This window comes from Aulostomus chinensis, chromosome 9 (assembly GCF_037954235.1).
Source record: "Aulostomus chinensis isolate RoL2024-O1b breed Wild chromosome 9, RoL_Achi_v1.0, whole genome shotgun sequence".
In the NCBI taxonomy this organism is placed as follows: Eukaryota; Metazoa; Chordata; class Actinopteri; order Syngnathiformes; family Aulostomidae; genus Aulostomus; species Aulostomus chinensis.
The window spans coordinates 24,491,991-24,505,969 of record NC_141328.1 but is presented as its reverse complement, the minus strand read 5'-3'; the positions used below and the strand labels follow the sequence as shown (position 1 = coordinate 24,505,969).

Sequence of the window (13,979 nt, the reverse complement as noted above, 5' to 3'; positions counted from 1 at the left end):
CACACACACACACACACACACACACACACACACACACACACACACACACAGTATCCTACCCATAAACTAATCGGAACTCTAAACTGTTAAGCCTTAAACGACCACGTTAAATCGAAGGGCCCAGCATTTTGGCCCCATGAAGCATGAGGGACACAACAAGTATAGTGGGCTCACAATATTTTGCCCCAGCAAATGTATCTGAGTGATGCAACCCACACACAGGCCTCCCTGGGTGGCCCCGTGTGACACCTCGGAGGGGTGGGAGCACAGCTGATTGTACACTGCTCCAATAAGTGTTGACACTTTCGGATCTGCTGCCTATTTGCTGCGCAGAAGTTCGTCCTCAGTGCAGGTCAACAGGTGAGCTTCCTCACAGTCTGATCTTCTTCATTATCATTAATATTATTAATTCTACTACTGCTATGCGTTTATTATCATTTTATCCATTGCAGCTTATAGTGATACGGTAGCTATCAGTAAATATACTGTTTTGACAATTACTTATTAACCATCAATGTACACAGGAAAGAACAGTCACATCCTTCAGTGAATTTTGTTTAAATCCATTCATAAAAAATAGATGTTTGGATGCTTGATATACTTTGAGATTACAGGCCGCAGAAAAAGATGCTGCAATTTTTGCATGTGAGCCATTGTTTAAAAAAAAAAAAAAAAAAGTGTTCAACAATGAAAAATAACAACGAGTTGCCATAAAGTTTGACCTACATGTGTTTAAAAGGCCATTGAGGGACCAATGTAAAGATAACTTTAAACCACAAGAGAAAGCTGCGGGTCCTCAGAAACACCTAATCTGTTGACCACAGGAGATTAACAGGGAAGTGATAGGGACGCGCAGAGCTGCTCTCCCGTGAACCCACACACGCGCCATCTTTGCTTTGAACTCGTTTGGAGAAAAAAATACTTTTATTTCTAACGCAAAGTGTGGGACACACATAACAATGAAAAGAATTAAAAGCGTCTCCGCCGTGTTTTAGAGAGGATTTTTTTGATAGCAGCATCAGCTGATGACGTGTATCGGGGCAGCGCTGGAGCGCCTGCAGAGACGAGATAAGCAGCAGCAACCTGACACACCCAGGAGTGGGCGCCTGCTGCTCTCCAGCCCCTCAGAACATGTCGAACCTTGTAAACCAAAATGTCCTTGACACATTGCAGTCATTCTTCTGCCTTTTGCCCTTTCTGGGAAAGGTTTTTTTTTTAAGCACCAATTGCCCGAAAGTCGTATTCTTCAGGGATATAGTGCATATGATTTTCCTGTCTTGTGTCTTCATTGAGATTAGGAGCAGCGGGCGCATCATGGCTGCCTTCCTTCACCACTGTCCCTTCCTGAAATCTGCCACGAAGCCGGCTTTAAGGAAAACAGGAGCCTCCTTGCTGTCTCTGGCCAATCAATGTCCCATCATCGCTCGCCAGATCAGTATCAGCGGGACGACTTCTCTGGAGCCCAAACTGAACGTCTCGCCCACCAGTCCTGCCAGCAGCCGTCTTCCCACTGTGGAACAAAGGAGGCTGTTTGCTCAAACGGCGGCTCAGGTGGCGGTGTCTGTATCAAAGGCCTGCCCTTTTGTCACCTCTGAAATCGGCCTGGTCCAGGCCAGCCCTGAAGTACAGGAGGACGTCGAAGAGGGTAGGAAGAGTTTGGCAGCTGAAGTGATGCTGCAGACTTCATATGTGCACAACACCTGAGAAGCTGAGCTTTACAATCAGATGACCAAGTAAAAAAAAAAAAAAAACACACTGACAAGTCCACACTTCTCTTTTGCAGGTAGAATGATATCTCTGCTGAAGGGTTTAAAGGATTCCATGCTCCCAGTATCAGCTCAAAACACTGTCACCCATCTCCTCAGGGACAACATGGGTACGATTTGAAATGAAGTTAAGTTTCTTTGTTTGTCTGACCGGCTGAATGACTGATTTATCATCCCCTCAGTCGGCTCCAGCTACGACTACGACCGCTTCTTCATAGAGAAGATTGCAGATAAAAAGAAGGACCACACATACAGAGTGTTCAAGACCGTCAACCGGAGCGCTGAGGTTTTCCCCTTCGCCGAGGATTACTCCATCTCTGAGCGCCAGGGATCCCAGGTGTCTGTCTGGTGCAGCAACGACTACCTGGGGATGAGTCGGCACCCGCAGGTTCTCGGTGCTATCAGGTAAGATGGGAGATCAAGCGTGCAACAGAAGTCCCACGTTAAACAGAGAGTCAAACACAAATCACAAGCAGACACAAAGCAAAAAAAACACACCTTTGGTGCACCGCTTGATTTTCAGTCAGTTAGTTACATATTGTGTTGAATATTGGATACTTTTATTCATGATGGATTGAATGTATGTAAATAAAGGATGCCTTACGTGGATCGTCAGATGTGTCATGTTTCCGTGTCCTCAGCGAGGCCCTGAAACGGCATGGTGCCGGAGCAGGTGGGACCAGGAACATCTCAGGCACCAGTAACATCCACGTGTCTCTGGAGAGAGAGTTGGCTCAGCTTCACAAGAAAGATGCAGCTTTGGTCTTCTCCTCTTGCTTCGTGGCAAACGACTCTACCCTTTTCACCCTGGCAAAGATGCTGCCAGGTAAATACTGATGTCTGACAGGCGCTCATCTTTAACATCTCTGAACAGATGAAAGGATTTATGATGCCTTCACTGTCACACACAGGCTGCGAGATCTACTCAGATGCTGGCAACCATGCATCAATGATTCAGGGGATCAGAAACAGTGGAGCCAAGCGATTTATCTTTCGCCACAATGACAGAAAACACCTGGAGGAACTGCTGCAGCGTTCAGACCCAATGACACCCAAAATAGTGGCATTTGAGACGGTGCACTCTATGGACGGTGAGCACCAGGAAATGTCCTGGTAACAGAGATTGCTACTGTTTTTACTTCTTACTGTTTATACATAAAATCAGATACATGGTGGAGTGTACTTCCAATTTAAAAATGAAATATTTGCGGTTTAAATTATTAAGATTGTGAGAGAGAAATATTTGAAGTGCACTTGTAGGGTGCAGTATAGAAACATGCCTCAGATATTAGCTTTAAATGGAAAATGTATGTAAATTATGTCAGTTTTTGAGTGGTGTAATCGTTATATACTGTTATATTCCATACATTGTGATTTAAGAAGCTCCCAGTATGATACTAATACCAACTGAAGCTTCAGTTGACCTCAGCGAAAGTAAGACATCCATCATATAATCATTATCAGTACAACTCATAATTGTTGGGCAAACACAGAGGTATGAGATAAGAGCAGTTCTGTACTTACAGGTACACTTTTGAAGAATGTCCCCTCAGATTTGTTACTGTAAAAGTACCAGACTGGTCTTCAAGGCTCTTATTAGGTACGCACTGGTGCCTCTGTTTGAAGGTGTGTAGATATTAAAGGAACAGCCAGATTCTGAGTGAGTACAGTACATTATTATCATTATTCCACTTGCTTTATATACCACTTCTGATTTTTGATACAAGGGCATTTTCATCAGCCAACAATAGCTCATTAACCCTCTATATCTTGGCCTGGTGGAACATGTTTGGCTAATTTCCAGGCGTTCATCTGTTCTATTGATACTGCATTGTTCTCTGGTTCTTTCAGGTGGTATCTGTCCCCTAGAGGAACTGTGTGATGTAGCTCACCGTTTTGGAGCCCTGACCTTTGTCGATGAAGTTCACGCTGTTGGCCTGTACGGAACCCATGGTGCTGGGGTGGGAGAGAGGGACAATGTTATGCACAAGATTGACATTGTTTCTGGGACCTTAGGTGAGTTGTTTATCTGTATTCTCAAGTGAGGTTACGGTCGTTTTCATTGACGTATGGTAACAGCCCACCCTCAAACTCTTACATCGGTAATGACATTGAGAAACGGCTTCAAACTGACACAGATTAATTGTCTCTTCTCTTGGCCAAACTCCACCAAACAGCCACCTGGTCTAACTGCCAGTGTCATATTGCCAACACAGCCACCATAACTCTTAAAAGTGCTGCTCTGGTGTTGGATAAATGAGGGCAGGAGAGGATAAAGCTCTCATCAGAGGAAGCAGAAGGTTTATCAGTTGGGTGCCGGCTCTCCTCCCACTCTGGCTCTATTGATAAAACTATCAGAGGCAGGGTCGTGTGTGTGTGTGTTGAGAGTGTGTGAGAGTGTGTGTGTGTGTGTGTGTGTGTGTGTGTGTGTGTGTGTGTGTTTCTTTATGTCAACTTGAAAGTTCTGAGGTAAAAATCCTCATCAAATGAAGATCAAGCGTAATCAACTGCTGGATTACAAAACTTGAGTTCAAAGTGGACGGTTACAAGTGTCGACTTGGAAATAGACGGAGACACAATCTCAATGGAAATAAGCAATATTCATCCATCCATCCATTTTCTATTCCGCTTATCGGTGAGGGGTAGTGGTGATCAATACTCAAGACTGACAGCTCCATTAGATACATCACAGTGACTATAATAATGCTGTTACGATTTAGTCTCACTTTAAGTACATAAAACGTACAAAAATATGGTCTCAAAATGTAGAAGAATCTCTGGGGCTCCGGCTGCAGTTAGAGGTTGTCATGGCAATGATAACTGCTTGTTTGTAGTGGATGAGACAAGGAGCGACACCTGTCAAACTCGGGCTCATTACTGAAACTGTGACTGCTATCACCTTCATTTTACATATTGTGAGATTTAAGATTCTAAGGGTTGTAAACTATTTGTTTGTGGTTTTGAAAATCAGGGGCGGAGCCAGAAATTTTTCATTGGGGTGGCCAGACTGAGACCATCACTCACATAGGGGTGGCAATAAGTAGATACCTAAAATGTCTCGATGACTTTACTTAGCGCAGGAACTCTCCACCGCAGGCGCGGTCTCTTTTCTCCTGCGGCGATCCCGCCTGCTCGCCGTTCCCGCCAAGTGTGTCCTACAACTAATCGCGTCCGTGCGGAAATGGCAGTTAGGCGGAACCAATGTTCCACGTGAGAGCCGCGTTTTAACAAATAATTCCCCAGCCGCGGGGGTGGCCGGAGCGCTGCCAGGGTTGGCCACGGCCACCCTTTGCCACCCCGTAGCTCCGCCCCCGTTGAAAATGTGGGAAATATAGCAACATTAAAATGTTTTGGTTGCTATCCACTCCTTTAACACTGGCAACTGCTGGAGAGTTTGAGTTTACTCCTATCAGGACGAGGAAGCTCATGAACCGCAATGTGTGTCGTTCTGCTCGGAGGTTTTTAAAGTTGTAGGCCCGGGAGGTTCAATAAATAGAAGGGAAATTATAAATAGTACATCATGAATGATGGTTTAACTGTATGTGACTTCTGTAAAGTGACAATTCAGATATACAGTATTCTTGGGGTAATTTTACTGTCACTTTTCGAAGGTAATCGATGCCTGAGGGCAGATATATTTGACGTGGTCTTAAGCTGTGTAAAATAACACTATGAGGTTGCCGTGGATCACACCGCCAAGCTCCGTCTGAGAAGAGGCGTACAGTCTCAGACCTTGACATCCCCTGACTTGAATAAATAGGGTGAGAAAGAGGACAGTTTGCCCACGTTCTGGCAAAACTGTGTGGAAATTGAAACTTGGTGAAGTGATGCGATGTCACTCCCCCAAGCCTCAGAAGTTTTCATCAAAAATGTCCAATCTTGCAATGTCAATACAGATCTACTCCAAAATAAAAATAAACGTAAAGATTTTGAGTGGAACCCCATTTGAAATTTAAAAAACAAAACAAAAACTGAAGTACTAGGAAGTTGAAATACTTTATGTACTTGATGTTCTTACCGACACTGATGATATTCTCTGATAACTTCACGCAGCCCCTCTTTATCTTTTCCAGGCAAAGCATTTGGCTGTGTGGGAGGCTACATCGCCAGCAGCGCTGCCCTGGTGGACACCGTGCGCTCCTTTGCAGCCGGCTTTATCTTCACCACCGCCCTGCCCCCGATGGTCCTGGCTGGAGCGCTGGAGTCTGTCCGGGTCCTGAAGAGCCCTGAAGGACAGGTCCTCCGCAGATCCCACCAGAGGAACGTCAAACACATGAGGCAGCTGCTCATGGATAAGGGCCTGCCAGTGGTCAACTGCCCCAGCCACATCATCCCCATACGGGTATGAAAATGCAGAACTGCTGCCTCCACAACTGCATGAGCTCATATGAAACGTTCTAAAAATAAAGGATTCCAGGCATCCCACCCACTGAAAGTGTTCTAGCGTATTCAGCACATGCTAGCTGCAGTGTCTATTTCACTTAAGACATTTGGACATGTTTTTCTCAAAAGCACACTGTAGATAAAAAGCCAAAGAAATAATGTCTTGTTAACAGCTGTATTCCATTTAGCTCAGTGACATCCTGGCTCTCTGAGACAACAGGTATTTTGTATCACGAGTAGTCAAATGTCATTTGAGAAAAAGACCCCCTACATCTTTAAAATGGCAAAGGCATATAACAAAACACATTGGTACTAAAATTATGCGTAATTTAATGTTACCTGTACATCTTTTAATTTTTAAATTTTAAAATGAACATTTTAAAAAGTGTACAAGCAAACGTCCATTCAATAGCACACCTTACACGTCAAGGCAATAACTGCTGTCTGCTGTAAGTAAAGCCACGTAATGGCTAACGCTTCAATTTACCATTCTTCTCTAGGTGGGCAACGCTGAGCTGAACTCCAAGGTGTGTGACACACTGCTGGAGAGACACAACATCTACGTCCAGGCCATCAACTATCCAACGGTGCCTCGGGGTGAGGAGCTGCTGCGTCTGGCTCCGTCCCCTCATCACAACCCCACCATGATGGACTACTTCGTGGGTGAGTGTGGGAGGCCTTATTGAAATCAGTTCTAGTAAATACCTAATCAAGTGAAGTGCGTCTCGGCATCACATTGACAGTGAATACAGAATTAATGTCCCTTCTAAACTCAAATCAGAGCTGTGGTGTGTGCTGGCTCTTTAAAACACAGCAATACTTTTTAGCCTCTAATCGTTAAAACTTGTAAATAATACATTTGTATAATTCACAGACAAACTGGTAGACGTGTGGCAGGAAGTTGGGCTCAAGCTCAACACCCCGGCGACGGCCTCCTGCACCTTCTGCGACCGTCCGCTGCACTTTGACCTCATGAGTGAATGGGAGAAATCCTACTTTGGAAACATGGAACCTCAGTACATTACTGTGTCTGCATAGAGTCCATTCAGCTGTTCGACACAAGTAAAACAACTAAGTTCTTGCGTGTTTTCCAAATTATTCGAAAGATAGTACTTATTTAGCAACTAGCTGTGTGGGTTTATTGTTATTTCATGTCAGTGGAATATATTACAGATGTATTTGTTTTCCTGTATTTATGCTCATTTACTTGCACCTGCTGTTATTGATATGATGTAGGAAATTGTGCCTCTTCCATTTTGACAGCAACAATCCTGCACATTTGGCACTTTCTAAATTATCTTATCTCGGTGTGATGTATGAATAAAATTTAAATAAATGTTGTGTGATTTTTGGTTCCATTTCCATTCAGTTGCTCAACCTCTGTGCGTAGGTCTGCAGATGTAATCAATTTGTAAAGGAGAAAAATATCAATGCTACTATTTACATGCTCCCCTCATATTAAACATGCTTTTGGCTCATTGATAAAGGTATTAATATTAAAACAACAATAATCTTATCTGCATTTAGTTGTAATTTCATTGCCTCTTTTCGTCATTTTTCTTGAAAAGCAATTGAGAAATAAACTATAATTCAAATTATCATCGTTATTATTACTGAATACTGATTTAATCAGACTTAATTGCACTGTGAGCTTAAACTTGAAAAACATGATAAGACGAGTATCAAAAAATTCATCAAACTTGTCCTACATCATTGCTGAAGGTTCCGCCACTTACATTCTCCTCCATGTTCCATATCTTTGTTACGGGCACTAACATGGCTTCATGGTGTTCTAGTTGACGTTACAGGGGCTGGCCACCTCTCGTTTGACCCTTGACCTCAGTCTGCGTAGCTCAACATTCTCACTGTCCACAACCAGACCACATTCAATCAGCATCCAGGCTTTACTGAGCTGCTGCTCTCCGTAATGCTGCAGCGCCCCCCTCAGGAAGCACTCAGCTACATGCAGCCTACCCAGACCAGCATCCACACACTGGAGGGCCTGGTCCCTGTGCAGCTCCAGAGCCTGACTAAAGTCGTCAAGAGCTGGCCCTTCTCTGGAACACAGCACCAGGCTTCGGCCTCGACGACACAGGTCTTCTGCACAAACTTTGGGGTCATCTGTGTAGCTGGAGCCGGATCCACCATGTTTCTGAATGACTTGGTCTAGGTCAGCTACAGCCCGGTCGTGTAAACCCAGCTGTGCAAGGCAGGCTGCCCGCTGGCGGAGGTACTGGAGCTTGTGATTTCCTGCTGCTTGTATCGCCACAGTCAGAAGGGTGAGGGCCTGATCCCACCTTCCATCTGATGAAACACTGCTGGCTTCCTGCACTGCTGCCTGTCACGATCACATCCCAAGCAGAAATGTAGCTTTATCAGGCTTCTTGGTTACAACAATGTAGTGAGACGTTCTCCATCATCTTATATTATGCACGCTGTGTCACTGAAAAAGTATGTTTGGGGTCGCTGATGTGGAGAGGACAAATCAAAAAAACAAACACTATCAGACAGCAAATGTTTCAGTTTCATCAGTGTGTTTACGCTTCTCTTAAAAAAGAAGGAAAAAAATGGGGTTGCTTTGCCAAGCTCCTATGTACCTTCCTCTGTGTTTTGGAGGTTTGCATGAGCTGATGTTTAATCGTCTGGTATTTTATTCACAAATGACATGCTGCACTTAAATGTAAACTTCAAGAATTAAACTTGATGGTGGAATAGAAAGTGCTGCCATAGTCAAAAGCAATGATTTTTTTTATCCATGACACTCATGCTGAAAAGTGACATTAGCGTTGCAGGATGTGGTCTTACCTGCGCCATGTGTTTTCTGTGATTATATGGGATCAGTGCCAGTAAAAAGTCCAGACCGGAGAGATCTTCCTCAGAGATTTTTCTGAGCCTGCAAGCTGCGCTGCAGTAGTCCTGCCGCCAGGCTTCCACCACACCTAACCGGGCCTGGGCCACTGCATCTCTCGGCTCCTGGCCAAACACCTGGATCAGATGATCACCTGCAGCTGCAACTTCACCTTGAGCAGATGGCATATAACAGCAGGGGCGAGGGTCACGGTAAATACCAGAGCATTTTTTTAGTGAAACACAGAGTTCAAGCAGCAAATTTGGCACCTTTGGCTATGAGTGTGTCAACGTAGAGGAGATGCCATCTGGGGTCTCTGCAGTCAGTCTTCATCAGAGCGCTTCCGATAATAAAAGCCTCTCTGAGCTGCTCTTCATGGACGGGGGCAGCAATAGTGGTCAGGAGGTCTGAAAGATTAGTCCTGCAAGACTGGTGCAGCCAGTCACACACCAATTTACGGGCCTTGTCCTTGAGGGACAGGATGTCTTTGGTGACGGTATCAGAGTTGATCTGCAGTGCTGCCAGGATATCATCAGTGCATTCCTACAGAAGAAGAAAAGGCTGCTTTAATATTACATTTGATCTGAAAACACACATCTGTAGATCAGTGTCACCTAATATTCATCAGCCAAGTACAATGGTGGTAGTTTATTTTTACATTAAAGTAATCTTGTGTAGCTCCAAGTGGAGTGAAGGTCAGAGGAATAAGAAAGAATCTAAAAAGTTCAAGAATACCTTTTGTTGGTTCAGCATGAGATAGGTGAAGCCTCGTCCACAGAGGGCTTGAACGTGCTTTGGATGCTTCCTAAGAATGGCACAGAAGTCAAAGATGGCTGTCTTTCTTTGGCCCAGAAGAGCATAACATCGCGCTCTCTCCAACAAGGAGTCTGCTCCTTCTCCACCTTAAAAAACAGAAAATATTCATAACCAAATGCCCTGGTTAAAGCATTATGCATGCTCTTTCTTCAGCTTTAGCACCCTTCTGATCAGACAGTCCACAGTGAGCCAGACCAATAATTCTCATCACCAGAGACAATGATGGCGATAGAGAGGTAGGCCACAGCCTCCCTGACAGCACTCTCTTCTCTCTTGCCCTCCAGGATCCGTTTTGCAGCAGAGTGACAGTGAACCTGTAGCAGTGCCCGGTCCTTCTGTTGTGCCACTGCCATCAGGGGGCGCAAGCAGCTGGTATCGCCACACTGAATGAGCTTCTTCAGCAGCTGCAAGGAAAAGTGATAAAAACCATCACTTCTTTGACTTTAAACACCTTGGAATAACTTTGAAAAGTCACCTATCTGTTAATGTTAATGATCTGAGATTGTTGGAAAAACACAGTGACAGTGAAAATACAAGAATGCTTAAATAAATTGTTTGTAGTTATTGAATGACAGCGCTTGAAAACTCATCCCAACAACCTTACTGTCAGAGCTAATATTGGAGAAATACGTGCGCAATATTTAAAATGTAAAGCGGAAATTCCAAACCACAGTCCATGACTAACATAAAAGTACATTCAACATCATCCTTGACTAATTTCCGCCCAGTTTAGAGAAGAAGCTGTAATTCTTTCCATTTCAGAAGAGCTTTATTCACTGAGTCTGCTGGTAGGCACTGTAGTTGACTGCTTGTGACTTGTATACCTGATTGGTGTCGTAAAGGAAGCCCCTGTGGAGCTGCAGCAGGGCAAGGCGAGCAAGGATGGGGGCCCGAGGACTGCTGGGCCCGATGGAGAGCATCAGGCGGTAGGCCTCCTCTACTCGGCCAAGCTGGTACAAGGCATCTGCAGCTAGGATCTGTGGTCCATCAGCACTGGGCTGGAGCTCCATCAGCAGCACAGCCAGGGACTGAACCCCAGCAGGGGTCCTGATGCACAAAGTGGAATGAAGGAAGTTACCAGAGCAGATGGCATCAGTTGAGAATTACTGAACCGATGTTTACCCTGCTCTGTGGTCGTCGCTCTTTGATTTGATTTCCTGAGGCTTCTGGGAGTTTCTTCTTGAGGTGGACCCCTGCTCCTCCAGCATGACTCGTCCTTGCTCCAGTAAAACAGTAAACAGCAGTCCCCTGCAGTTCCATGGCACCAGACAGCGAACTGTGAATGCTGTCTCCTGAGGTTGCAGCCAGCTAGCTGTCACATAGTCTAACGCTGTGAGGTAGTTCAAGCCGCCAATCATTCGCAGAAGCCCCCTGCCACAGAGAGCACGTACGCAGCTGGATGGGTGGGGGGCACTATGTTCAATCACAGCCTGGAAGTCTTCCAGTGCCCCCTGGTGGTCATCTGTGAGAAGTCGCGCATATCCACGGAGAACTTGCACCGTGTTCTGATAGCTCTGCTGACCTTTGACAGCAGCTAGCTGACTACAGATAGAGAGAGCCTCCTTTTGCTCTCCTCTGAGAAGGAGACACTCGGCCAGTCGCACCCGCAGCTCTCTGCCTCCACCGTCAGGCTCTAAATGGCACAGAGTCCGTAACTGAGCGATAGCAGGATCCAGGAGCTCCAAACCCTCTTTGGACCTCAGGTCTGGACGGACGAGGACCTTCTCTTTGTACACAGACAGGTCTCTCTCTGCCTGCTGACGGAGATGGGTGCGAGCAGCCATTCCTGTACCATGATCTGTGAAGAGCTTTTGGAAATAGATTCGGGAGCATGCAGGGTGGATCTTGAATGCCTCCCCCAGATCCCTGCAGGCCTCTTCAACTCTGCCGCCTGCTGAGAAGCAGGCAGCAGCGTGACTGGTTAAGTGTCTGGCTCTCCTCTCAGGTGTGTCTTGGACTGTCTGGTTGGCACTACTCTCTGAATTTGGCTCTGAAGTTGCACTCTGCTGTAAGATAGCAGAGTACACCTCCGCACTGTCTCCAAACCTTCCTGTGAAAAATAAATATGCAGCTCTAAGTTCCTGTATTTCTATATTACCTGGTGAGAGAGACAACAAAAACTCAATGATTGCAGAAGCAGCATCAACACTGAGCTTTTCATTCTCCTTGGTTGTCACTTCACGCCGGTTGTCAAGTATCAAGGAGGGATGCACGTGCAGCATTTGCTCTGTAAAAGCCTTGATTATTTTGGGTAAGTGCAGGGCTTGTCTGCTCTTCACCAGTCGGACGGTTTCAGCAGTATTGCTCTTAAAAGCTTTGAGGTAAAGCTTCAGGCCTTTGATGCTGTGAGGTTCAGAGAACAAGCAGGCCAGGGCACGAGTGAGCTCCAACACCACACGGGTAGAACCTTCTGGATAAGGGCTTCGCTTCCCTTCGAGCAGAGCAGTGCAGCGTGCAAAAATCTCCTCACAGCCATGTCCGCCACTCTGAAGCAGTGACTCCATTTTAAAAATGGTGGCTGACAGATTATTGGGGGAGAGAGTGGACAAAAACACAGCTACTAGTCCTTTGTGTAGACCCTCAGCAGGCTGGCTCTGCCCGTGACTGTCTAGCCAGCCTTCTAGGGTAGAGATTACTCCACCCAGGCTGGAACTCTTCAGTTTTCGCATGTGAGACACAGTGGAGGCGGCATGAGTACCGAAGGCAGACATGTAGTGGGAGGTGGCCCTTCCCAGCTCTCCAGCCTCAAGGAACTTGTCCCCATCCTCACACAGCTCTGAAACTCCAGATCGAACCAGAGCTGTCATGACCATGCAGATGGAGCTGTCCGGCTTTAGCTGATCGCAGAGATGAGTGTAGACGTCACCTGTCCACTAAAAACAGGAAATGAAGGGTCAAAATGGAATACGATACCAAAACACAACAGTTCTTTTTCTTGGCAGATATTTGGGCTTGTTGCCTCATTGTAGTGTAACATTAAAAAATGTCAGTGTTCTATTCACAAAACCGATACCCTGAGATGGAGGCAGCTGAATGGAAATCAATCATCATTTATCCCATTATCTACACCCATACTTTCTTATTGTGATATTTAAGAATAGCTCAAGTGAAAAAAAGACTGTTGCCAACAACAACAACAACAACAACATCAAAAAGGAAATCTTTGTATTATTTGTGCTGGTTTAATACATGAACAACTGATATATGATCAATTTTGAAGCTGTTTATCAAACAACAAACACCTTTACACACTCAAACGTGTGAAAACCCGGAACCTGACTTTTGTTGCATCATGTAGGGTAGACCTGTCTAAATCCTGAAATTTAAAACATTCTTATCAACGGTGCAAAAACAGAGCAACGTGCAATATTGTAACTGTAACGCAAAGGAATAATGCATTAACTATCAATACGTACTGCAAACATTCTTTTTTCATAACTGTTATTTTTTTAAGCGTCAAATATGGGGTATGTGTCAAAATGGCCACTCTCATGGGAGTTTTGCTGCCCCGCTCACATTCCTATGTCTTTTCTTTCCAAACCACAAAAAAAAGCCCAAACCGAAATAAATCCGTGAGTTATTAAAGCATGAGTGACGCTGGTCTCCGCTCCTGTTCTCCTCCGCACCGTCCCGACGACACAAAACCTGGACCTCAGTTTTGTAACTCAATAGCGCTCAGCTCCTCGTTGCCGGGACAACCACAGCGTTTCTGCTAATACAACAAAAGCAGGAGCTGGTTTTCTGCTTAATAAAAGTTAGCAACAAAAATAACAACAACAAAAACACACACACACCCCCACACACACACACACACAAACAGCAGCAGCAGCAAGAGAAGATTAGAAAAAAAACAACAACCTTCCAGAATTACTTCCCATCACGATATGAAGGCCTGGTTCTGTTACTTCTGTTGCCCGGATGGGACCCGGCTGGGAGTGAGCTGTTGTCCCCGTGAGCAAGGGTCCGGTTGCCAAGGGAAACCACAAACGCTGTCACACGACAACCGAAGGTGACATCATTTCACTGCAAAGGCTTTAGTACAAACTTTGCCCCCTGAACGGGAGATGGAAGGGAAGAATATTATCGTCGATATCTCAGCTGTCCATTTTGAAACGAATTGAAGAAATACACAATAAAAATCCATTATCAAAAGCATGCTTGATATA

The 13,979-nt window shown here is 45.2% G+C and overlaps 2 protein-coding genes across 7 annotated transcripts; one reads left to right on the top strand and one right to left on the bottom strand.

Moving 5' to 3' along the window:
• Positions 1 to 193: 193 nt before the first annotated feature.
• Positions 194 to 7,490, top strand: alas2 (aminolevulinate, delta-, synthase 2). 2 transcript variants are annotated; one of them, XM_086214464.1, is made up of 10 exons: positions 194 to 360; positions 1,299 to 1,645; positions 1,784 to 1,876; positions 1,949 to 2,171; positions 2,408 to 2,592; positions 2,678 to 2,857; positions 3,618 to 3,782; positions 5,840 to 6,108; positions 6,650 to 6,812; positions 7,024 to 7,490. In XM_086214464.1, exons 2-10 carry the CDS (start codon positions 1,315 to 1,317, stop codon positions 7,185 to 7,187), a joined length of 1,773 nt encoding a protein of 590 aa, XP_086070590.1. In that variant the 5' UTR covers positions 194 to 360; positions 1,299 to 1,314; the 3' UTR covers positions 7,188 to 7,490. The 2 variants fall into 2 exon arrangements, with proteins under 2 accessions (XP_086070590.1, XP_086070591.1); XM_086214465.1 differs by having other exon boundaries at positions 208 to 360; positions 1,294 to 1,645.
• On the bottom strand, positions 6,654 to 13,765 carry ttc34 (tetratricopeptide repeat domain 34). 5 transcript variants are annotated; one of them, XM_086214461.1, is made up of 9 exons: positions 13,672 to 13,733; positions 13,374 to 13,522; positions 10,936 to 12,686; positions 10,638 to 10,860; positions 10,025 to 10,217; positions 9,733 to 9,899; positions 9,267 to 9,540; positions 8,955 to 9,169; positions 6,654 to 8,487 (listed from the first exon to the last, which is right to left on the bottom strand). In XM_086214461.1, exons 3-9 carry the CDS (start codon positions 12,624 to 12,626, stop codon positions 7,942 to 7,944), a joined length of 3,309 nt encoding a protein of 1,102 aa, XP_086070587.1. In that variant the 5' UTR covers positions 12,627 to 12,686; positions 13,374 to 13,522; positions 13,672 to 13,733; the 3' UTR covers positions 6,654 to 7,941. The 5 variants fall into 5 exon arrangements, with proteins under 5 accessions (XP_086070587.1, XP_086070588.1, XP_086070586.1 ...); XM_086214462.1 differs by lacking the exons at positions 13,374 to 13,522; positions 13,672 to 13,733 and adding an exon at positions 13,230 to 13,348 and having other exon boundaries at positions 10,936 to 11,863; positions 12,512 to 12,686; XM_086214460.1 differs by lacking the exon at positions 13,374 to 13,522 and having other exon boundaries at positions 13,672 to 13,765.
• Positions 13,766 to 13,979: the final 214 nt, after the last annotated feature.

Bases quoted from the DNA above. Each gene is read 5' to 3' on its own strand.
- alas2 (XM_086214464.1), top strand. From the start codon at position 1,315: ATGGCTGCCTTCCTTCACCACTGTCCCTTCCTGAAATCTGCCACGAAG. The intron at 2,858-3,617 runs GTGAGCACCAGG...TGGTTCTTTCAG, and splicing joins GACGGTGCACTCTATGGACG to GTGGTATCTGTCCCCTAGAG. The intron at 6,109-6,649 runs GTATGAAAATGC...ATTCTTCTCTAG, and splicing joins GCCACATCATCCCCATACGG to GTGGGCAACGCTGAGCTGAA.
- ttc34 (XM_086214459.1), bottom strand. The intron at 10,861-10,935 runs GTAAACATCGGT...TTTGTGCATCAG, and splicing joins AGCGACGACCACAGAGCAGG to GACCCCTGCTGGGGTTCAGT. The intron at 9,541-9,732 runs GTATTCTTGAAC...CTTCTTCTGTAG, and splicing joins TCATGCTGAACCAACAAAAG to GAATGCACTGATGATATCCT.